The 9,454-nt window shown below is 38.5% G+C and overlaps 1 protein-coding gene across 2 annotated transcripts in view; it reads left to right on the top strand.

Moving 5' to 3' along the window:
• b4galnt3b (beta-1,4-N-acetyl-galactosaminyl transferase 3b) overlaps positions 1 to 6,662 on the top strand; it is an 18,236-nt gene extending 11,574 nt beyond the window's left edge. For both annotated transcript variants that reach the window (XM_005729896.1, XM_005729895.1), the window contains 13 exons: positions 100 to 178; positions 319 to 385; positions 540 to 674; positions 824 to 933; positions 1,684 to 1,784; positions 2,200 to 2,267; positions 2,362 to 3,505; positions 4,077 to 4,336; positions 4,965 to 5,118; positions 5,215 to 5,287; positions 5,391 to 5,544; positions 5,647 to 5,773; positions 6,110 to 6,662. In XM_005729896.1, coding sequence (XP_005729953.1) covers positions 100 to 178; positions 319 to 385; positions 540 to 674; positions 824 to 933; positions 1,684 to 1,784; positions 2,200 to 2,267; positions 2,362 to 3,505; positions 4,077 to 4,336; positions 4,965 to 5,118; positions 5,215 to 5,287; positions 5,391 to 5,544; positions 5,647 to 5,773; positions 6,110 to 6,221 — 2,584 coding nt within the window. In that variant the 3' untranslated portion in view covers positions 6,222 to 6,662. The remainder of the gene's footprint in view (positions 1 to 99; positions 179 to 318; positions 386 to 539; positions 675 to 823; positions 934 to 1,683; positions 1,785 to 2,199; positions 2,268 to 2,361; positions 3,506 to 4,076; positions 4,337 to 4,964; positions 5,119 to 5,214; positions 5,288 to 5,390; positions 5,545 to 5,646; positions 5,774 to 6,109) is intronic.
• The last annotated feature ends 2,792 nt before the right edge of the window (positions 6,663 to 9,454 follow it).

The following is a 9,454-nucleotide window of genomic DNA, read 5'->3' as shown; positions in this document are numbered from 1 at the left end:
ATTCAGCAAATAAGGGTTTGAGATTATCTTTGGGTAAGTAGTTTATATTGTCTTTTTTATGACTATAACATGATACTGAGTACCTTTACTGTCTGACAGGCTGTCTGCTCAGAGGAGATACTTTTTTGAAGTTATTCACAAGCAAAACGACGAAGGGACTGACCACGTGGAGGTGGCAGTAAGTAGCTGGATCCCTCTCTGTTTTCTTATCTCATTCCTTGTTTCCAAACTCCCGCGCCGAGTATGCGCTCTTGTATTATGTGAGTAATAAAGTGGAAAAGATGTGCAGTTTTTAAAGTTTGTTTTGTTTTCACACAGTGGCTGCAATTGGACTATAGCAGTCTGTTTAAGGTTATTGACTCCAAGTACATCTCCCTCTATACTAGTGAGTACACACATCATGCCTCAAAATATATCCCTCAGAATGAATGTTCATGAGTCTAGATCGCAATGAAACATTTGCCTTTTATTCTGCATAGATGCTGAAAAGCACAGTAAGTAAAAAGCTTGTATCTTCTTCTGACGCTCCGTGTCTTCAGATGAGTCAGCACTGTCAATGAATGATGTCGCCCACATACCACAGACAGCTGCAAGCCACCGGCAAACCCCCACAAAGCAGCGCAGTGCTGATGCAGATATGTTAATTGAAGACCGTCGAGATTCATTCTACAAAGGTCAGCTACGTCGCTCGATTGTTTCAACACAAAGCAGATACATCAGCTGTCTGTTTCCTACCATCCCGGATGCAAGTACTGTGCAAGTTATTTCCTCTTACTGAATGCACAAAGTAATCTCGCCTCTTATCTGTTTCGCTTTTTTGCAGTGCGCATGTTAAACAGCAAGTACCTACAAGGTGTTCTGCCTGACTGCTCATATAACCCCTCTTACACAATCAAAGACTTCCCTTTGCTTCGTTATCAAGGACTGCAGTTTGTACGTATCTGTTGTACTGATAATTTGTTTACGTCACTTACACTACTTTTCTGATATTTAATCACCTTATACCATTATTCTCAGAAGGTTACAGGTGCATTTTTAAAATCTTTTGTTTGTTCAAGAGATAAAGAAAGGCATGCCAGCAAGAAACGCTGGGAAGCTTTTTCAATCTTTTATGGCTTTTATGTCAGTCTTCTAATGGTATCCCTGGTATACTGAGTTATGCTATCTATTTGAGGCCTTTAAATTGCACCCACATTCTTAATGTCTTCCGAGGACCATATAAAAGAAATTAGTGCTAATTGCATCCATTAGGAAGAAAAAAAAAAAAACAGTAAAATAGCTTGAGATTTTTCTCGTATTGATTTTACTACTGTTGCTGAAGTCGAGTTATTTGCAGTGACTTCCTGGAATCTCTAATGGTTGCCTCCAGGACGTCATTTACTGGCCAAGAAATAGTCTTCAATGTCTCTTTCACGCTTCAGCTGAAATGCGTTAGTGAGATTTGGAAGAGCTCTAAAGTAGATGTTTTTTAATCTTTAAAGAAAGCCACTGGTAGCTTTACCTTCTCTTTGTTTCCAGTCTGCTGAGTTAAGCCTCTAATTGTACCTTCATATTTACCAAATAGATTTCTTTTTATCCAACTTTCAATACAAAGGACAATAATTACATACCTCAAAATATTCAACTTTTTTTCAATAAGATGTCATATATTTTACACCATGTCATTTCATTTCATATCCTCAGGTCCACTTGTCCTACATCTACCCCAATGACTACACTCGACTAACACACATGGAGACGCAGACCAGCTGTTTCTACTCTGAGAGCTCTTACTACCTAAAGAGGTGAGCTAATTGTTACAAATATGTTTACTGTCCCACTCAACTCAACTTAAGTTGATGTTAAATCCAGAGAAATCCAAGTTCATGTTATTCTCAAATGGCAGAGAATTGTTATCTACGTCTCCTAAGATTAATTTGATCTATATGTATATTTTTCACCTGTTTGTACAGGATATTGTATTTGTTTAAAATGTTATATACTTATGTGGTACATGTATTTTGACTTTTGTTGTCATGATGTCTCTCTTGGAAATGAGATTTTTAATCTCAATGGGATTTTCTACCTGGATAAATAAAGGACTAATAACAATAATGCTGGAAAAGTGTGACAAGTTGAACTATAATTAGTTTTAGAGTATCACCAAGCAAGGCTGCTATAACTTCCGTCCTTTTTTCTTTTTTTAAATGTCATATCTAGGTTCGGCTTCTCTAGATACATGAGATTTGACCGTCCAGCTACAGAGGAAAAAGTAAATCCAGACAGAGGTATTTTGCCCTTGTTTTTCCCCATAAGCAAACATAAGCTGCTTGCGGTTTCAGTCCATTTAACTGTCCTTTTTTTATATCTGGTGTATATTAGATTTTAATTTCCAGATGAGGAATTTTAACCAGGAGGACAATGACTTTCATAAAAAAGAAACGGAAACCAAGCCTGCTCATGAGGATAAAGCCCATTATCAAGACTATGGAGATGATTATGATGATTATGTACAAAAACGTAGGCGCAAACTCTTCTCCTTGGTTGTCCCAAAATCAAACAACACATTGGGCAACTCTTCAGGACTGCACAGAGGCGAGTTGGGGAAGAGGGAACATAAAGAAAATTTGTCTCAGCCCCAGTCAGTGCTAAAGCAAGGCTTAAAACATAACCTGCAACTGAATCAGACAAAGTTACAAAAAGAGGAGGGGCAAGTTGTAAAAGCAGAACAGCAGAAAAGCAGAAAACGAGTAAAAAGAAAAAGGGTAAAAGCAGCTCAGAGACCAGGACAGAATAATCTACCAATACTGGGTAATAAAAAAGACCTTAAAGCAAATCGGCAACCAGTTGTCCAATCAGAGCAACTTGGCTCTAAACAGGGTCAAATCCAGAAATTTGGTAAAATGAATAATACCGAAATCCAGCGACTCAACAACTCACAGCCTGAAAAACCACCAGTGGCCAAGCAGCGGAGGTTTGTAACCAAACAGAAGGAACTTCAGCTGCCAAACAGCAAGCGTTTTACCCCTCCCAAAAGAGATTTCAACCACCCATTAAAAAGATCAAATCAAAGGGACTTGGATGGCAAAAAAAGCCCCAATGATAAGGATATTGAGCTGAATATGCCACAACAACAAGATTTAGAAAACAGCATTGTTAGAGGTAAGAAGATTGCTAAAGGGAATATTGACAAAAGGTGGTCAGATAGGAAAGAAGGGGAGGAAGATGAGCTCTCCAACAGGGCTGAGAAAAGGAAAGACACCACAGAGGGTGAGAAACGCTACTTCTGGGAAAGACAAGAAGACTTTGAAGGTACTGATGATGAAGATCTTACACCTGCACCAGTTTTTGACACTCAAGTCAACTGGAACCAGACCTTCCATGTCAACCACCTGGATCTTCAGGCCCAGCGTTCAGATTGGATCGACCTGCAGTGCAACATTTCTGGAAATTTGTTGCTTCACTCCAATGATGCTTTGCCAATAGTCAAGATGTTCATGGACCAACTGAATAAAAAGCATCATGGGTAAGTTGTGCATCTAGTGATGTGTGTGTGTGGAAAATATTAATCTGATTGGATTTTGCTATATCCTCTAGAATTTGTTACCGTAAAAGAAGTATTTTAGGTGATTTTAACTTTTCTCATCTTGAAAGTCAGTGGTTAATTTATGTATACCTCCTCAGGTAAAGTGTTTTTATTTTTTTTTAAATTGCTTCATTTGCTACTATATTTTTAAAGCTATAACTTGCCTAAATACTTTGAGCTGCTTTCATATGATTAGCTGCTTAGATGTATGCGTTAACCAGCAGTTGGACAGGGCTATGTAATAACGTGGCTGTTGATTGTAGTATGCAAAAATATTACACTGACAAGAGCCACTTTGTAGCAACATGAGAACGTTTGCTACTTTTTTAGTAGTTATTTTATACTTGGTTTAGTAAATTAAGTTTTTCGGATTAATTGTAACAAGTCAACGTATGATATAAGACTCTTATTGTAAGCTCATGCCATTTTCAATTAGGTGATAAAATATTCAAAAACCTTTGTACTTCCTTTACACCACATTTCACTTTTATTTTTGTGGTTGCTCTTGCAGGCGGTTTAAGTTGGTACGTGTGGTTAACATGGTGAAGCGTGTGGATGACTTCCAGGGCAGCCGCTACCTTCTTGAACTGGAACTGAAAGATGTGAATGGCCAGCTGCTGCGTGTATCACACTACATCTATGCTCTGGTAACCGATAGCTGGTCCAACGGCTGGGACTCAGACTTCCAACAGTCAAAATCTAAGACTTTGCTCTGCAACCCGGTGGGCTTCCGCTGGAATCCTGTTGCCATGGTCCACTTCATAGTGCCAGGTACTGTACACCTGACACTTACTTGGCGATTGCACATAAAATCAGCCAAATCTAAAAAAAAAGTTCCCACACCTGCTCAAAATCAACTGATTTACATGTTCATTTTCTTGTTTGTTAATATTTCATTTTTCAAAGATAGAAGTTCTTACAGCCTGACAGTGTCATATTAAAAAACATGGTGAGATGTAAGTGGACCTTTTTAGAGGAAAAAGAAAACCCTTCAGTGGGATTAAATAATGGCTCCATGTCTCTAAAATATGCAGAAATAAAGGATAATCTCTCTGAGACAAGGTCCTTAACAGTAAAATGTAAAACTCTTATCACCTGAAGACAGAAATTGAATCACATTATGAATTCAGCATAATATAATATTAATGTAAATTTGGCAGTAATGCATTAATACTGGTATGTAAAGCACATAACAGAGCTTCCCTTTATTAATGCAGTTTAACTGTCGAGCACCGCATGGGCATGGCAAGCCTGTTATTATACTGTCTGTGGGAATGACCTGTGTTCCCTTTGAGAATTAATAGCTTTAAAAAATGCAAAGGTCAAAACACCTCTGCCAGATAAAAGATAGAGATAAGTCACTTATCTGTCATATAATTGGCCTGTATGTCTTTTTCAGTAAAAAACCAGGCTAGATGGGTGCAGCAGCTGATTACTGACATGGAGGAACTGTTCAAAATAACTGGAGATAGTAACTTCAACCTCATAATCACTGACTACAAAAGCACTGACATGGATGTGAGGAAGGCTCTTGAGAAGTCCTCACTGCCCAGGTTTGTGTTTGTGAGTTAATTTTACAGGCAATACAAGCCTATTGCAAACTATTCATGGTCTAACCGAGCTGTATGTATGCTTGTGGAAATGATCAGGTACCAGTATGTGAAGATGGATGGGAACTTTGAGCGCTCTGCTGGTCTGCAAGCAGGTATCGACCTGATAACTGTGAGTACTGCGGCATCGCTCGGCAAGGAGGCATATAAGTGTACCGATAGATGTCAATAGTAAATTTCATGAATTTAATGTTTCCCATCTCGCTGTTCCTTAGGATGACCACAGCATCGTGTTTCTTTGCGACCTCCACATCCACTTCCCTCCTTCAATCATTGATACCATCAGGATGCACTGTGTAGAGGGATACATGGCCTTTGCTCCCATTGTCATGAGGCTGGGCTGTGGTAATACACCTTTAGAGGCCAGAGGTGGGAAATGGGACCAGATTCACTTCCTTTTGTTTTGTTTTTTTTTAGCCACTAAAATGACAGGTATTTATGTCTTTGGCTATGTGATTGTCTGTGTTGTAGGTTACTGGGAGATCAATGGCTTTGGCTTGCTGGGTATCTATAAGTCAGATCTTGACACAGTGGGAGGTATGAACACCAAGGAATTCACTGATCGCTGGGGAGGAGAAGACTGGGAGCTTCTCGACAGGTTTGTCTCACACTTTCTATCTTTTCTAAATGGATAGATATGTTTAGAGTTTTTCCATCCATTGAAAGAAATTAGATAGCAATACTTGGAAGCAATACACCTTCCAAGTAAGACGCAGACTGGTTAAAAGGTTGCTGGTAAAGACAAAGAACAGATGGACATACTCTCAAAATTTTTTTGATTTATTAGTGCAAGGGTTCTTTTTCAGCCAATCATGATTTGTGTCTAAGAAATGCCAACAAAGCATGTTGGAGCTCTTAACTGGCGAAAAATCGTTTCTTTCCTGTTTGTGATCCAGGTTGAGTAAGCACTCTATCCTCTTGTTTTCTCATCTAGAATCCTTGAGGCAGGTCTGGAAGTGGAGAGGATCTACTTGAGGAACTTTTTCCACCACTATCACTCCAAACGTGGCATGTGGAACCGGCGAATGTCAACAAGTCCCAGGTGACCTTGTCACCTGCATTTGCACAATGACATCACCACGGTTACAACCAAGGCAACGCGAGCACTTTAAAGCCGGAGGGTGATTCCTGCTATGTAATGGTAATACCTGCTGATGGTTAGAGAGTAGCACATGAGCCGGTGCTGTATTTGCTCACTCAGGCTTTGGGAAGCAGGTGGCAGCACTGAAGGTCATTGCTTAGGAGATACTACTGATATGCTCAGAGTTTATTTCATTGAATATGCTGTGGACTCCAAAGAGGGTACTGGCTACTGAGTGCCAGTGACTATAAAATTCAATGTATGAGGATACCGCCGTGCACAATGATGCTGACCAAGATCATGATCTGCACTACTGGCAGGAAGAACATTTCCTAATCTGAAGACAAAGCTGGATTCCATATATGTAAGCTCACAAGTGTCCCTTATTATAAACATCACTCTTGCACATAGGTTTTAACTAGTGGGAGGGGGGGGGGGGGGGTTATTTTATTTGTGTCCCAAAATTTATTTTTACTGTAGATTGTTTATATGATAAAAACACATCCTTACTTGTCTTGTTGTAAATTAGAGAAAGCTTTTTATTTATTGAATAAATATTTGTGGTGTTCTTTTTTTCCCCTTTTATATTTAATGCTAGAAATGTTGAACTTACCTCAGTGCTCTTCCCTGTTTGTTCTCATTATGTTTAAGTGTCCTTACTCTGCTGTGACTTGAAGTAATGAGAACTGTTTTACAGGCAAATCCGAAAAAGCCTTAAACTGAAAATAATAAGTTAATGTTAAAGTGATGTTTAATTGTAGCATTAAGTTGTTTTTAAGGAAACAAAAAATAATGGCTTTAATTTAGACATATTTGTTTTTGTCAATGCACAGGCAATTAATGACCATATCATATCCACTGTGGAAGTACATTTTCCACTTTTGCCAGTTCTCCTTACACTGCCACTAACCAAAAATAACCAAAATAACCTTTAATCATAGCATTAAGTCCTGTGTTTGATGGTCCCTTTGCTCTACTTTTTCATCAATGGATCATGCTTCTCCTTAGGTTGTCATTTCTGACAGCAGAGAAATTCCTCAAAATGTGATTAATGAGTGAAAATTCTTGTCGCTTTGTTATGTTGTTAGTTAATGTTGGAGTAATGGCAGCATTTTCTCATTAACATTCCATGTCAGCAAATGAGTTGTCTTTTAGCGTAACCTGTAAAAATGACTGACAGGTGCTGAACTCTTTCACTTGTCATTCAGGGCAATGAAGACAGAAGACGAGTTGAAAGTGACATTTATAATTTATAACACTGCTAAGAGTAGTGTGTTGTGTTTGTTTTTTGTTTTTTCCTTTTACGAGCATTGCCTCTTTCTAAATTTGGTTTGTAAGTTTGCTGGAATAATGGATACTTCCCCCTTTCCTCCTTTACACTCCTTCACATGACTTAAAGTGCTCTTGTTTTACTTTTAAAATACCTCAGCACTGTCTTTATGCTGGGAATAGGTTCTCCATTAATGTTCTGAAGCGTTTTCTCTCAGGGACAGGTTATTCCATGTTACACTGCCTTGACAAATCTGGCAAATAAAGTTCTCTTAAATGTGTTCGTTTGATTACCGTGTTGTTTTACATAGTTGATATATACTGAGGTATACTGTGGACTTGTACCTCAGTTGAGCACTCAAAGAACTTTTTACTGGAAGCTTGATTCACCCAGTCACACTTATTCATATAGCACTTTTATCTGCCTAAGAGTTTTCCTAACATTCCCACACACACTCATATAGGTGCATCAGAATAGTCTCTGAGTTTAGTGTCTTGCCAAAGGATACTTCAATATGTAGGCTGTAGAAATTTGGGATCAAACCATCAACTTTCCAACTAGAAGATAAACTGCTCTGCCTCTTCAGCCACAACTGCCCCAGGATGCAAGTAATGAACTGAGACAACCTTTAATTAAAAAAAAAAGAGAAGTATTCTAGTTATTGATTAAATTACCTTTGGAGAGAAACAAGCTTTATAGGTGCATCATCACTGTTTTCCTCCTTGGTACATCTCTGCACATTTTCACAATAATCTAATTGGTAAGTAGTAATTATTCTTAAACTCATTCAGATAAACTTGAAAGACATTTGTGTTCCTGCCGGTCGGCAATCTTATCAGCCAATCTAATGAATTTAGGCATAGTTAACTAGCTGAAGTTAAAACCTGGTGAAGGATGGGATGTGTTCATCCACACAAAATTTCCATCTCTATCTCTAGGGTTTACAGACAATGGTATGAAAAATATAAACTATCCAGTGAACAGTAGTTCTCTAGGTGGAAATCCCTTCTTGATGTCAGAGGTGACATGAGAATAGTCAGGGTGCGTCGATCTGATAGGTAGGCAAATGTAGCTCAAATAACCACTCATCACAACCAAGGTATGCAGAAAACATGTCCTGCTTTTTTTTCCTCAAAGGCACAACATGTCAAACCTTAAAACAGCAGAAGACTGCAACGGGTGTCACTTCCTGTCAGCTCGAAACAGGAAACTGTGGCTACAGTTGACACAGGCGAATCAAAATTAGACAACAGAAGACTATAAAAACATTACCTGGTCTGACAAGTCGTAATTTAATTCATGCACAAATTAAATCCTGCCTTGTATCAACAGTTCAGGCTGCTGTAGGTGGTGTGATGTTATGGGAGTTCTTTTCTTAGCACACTTTGGGCCCCTTTTTATCATCTAAGCATTGTTTAAATGCCACAGCCTACCTGAGTATTGTTGCTAATAATGTCCATCCTTTATGACCACACTTCTGCTTATTTCAATCAGAATAGAATATCATGTTACATGATATTTGTACATGACAATGATTTCACTGTACTCAAATTCAAATTCAAATTTTATTTGTCACAAACACAGTCATACACAGTACGATATGCAGTGAAATGCTTAGACAACTGCTTGTGACCTAAAATAAAAGACTATGAATAGGATAGGAAATAAATAGGGTACTGTCGTTGCTACTGTCACCAAATTTCAGTCCAACAGAGCACCTTTGGGGTATTCGCATTATGGATATACAGCTGACAAATCTGCAGAAACTTTGGGCCAAAATCTCTGATTTGGGCATTAGGTACATATCTATACATACATCCTGATCCTTGTAAAAGTAAAAATAGAGACTAGCAGGCCAGTTCCTGTGATTTTCTTATTCTTGAGGCTAGACTGATATTTCTGGGTTATGGCAGATTATTTCATAGCTC

This window comes from Pundamilia nyererei, unplaced genomic scaffold, assembly GCF_000239375.1.
Source record: "Pundamilia nyererei isolate P.nyererei 1_Seehausen unplaced genomic scaffold, PunNye1.0 scaffold00035, whole genome shotgun sequence".
Classification (NCBI taxonomy): Eukaryota; Metazoa; Chordata; class Actinopteri; order Cichliformes; family Cichlidae; genus Pundamilia; species Pundamilia nyererei.
This window is presented reverse-complemented; position numbering and strand designations above follow the sequence as displayed.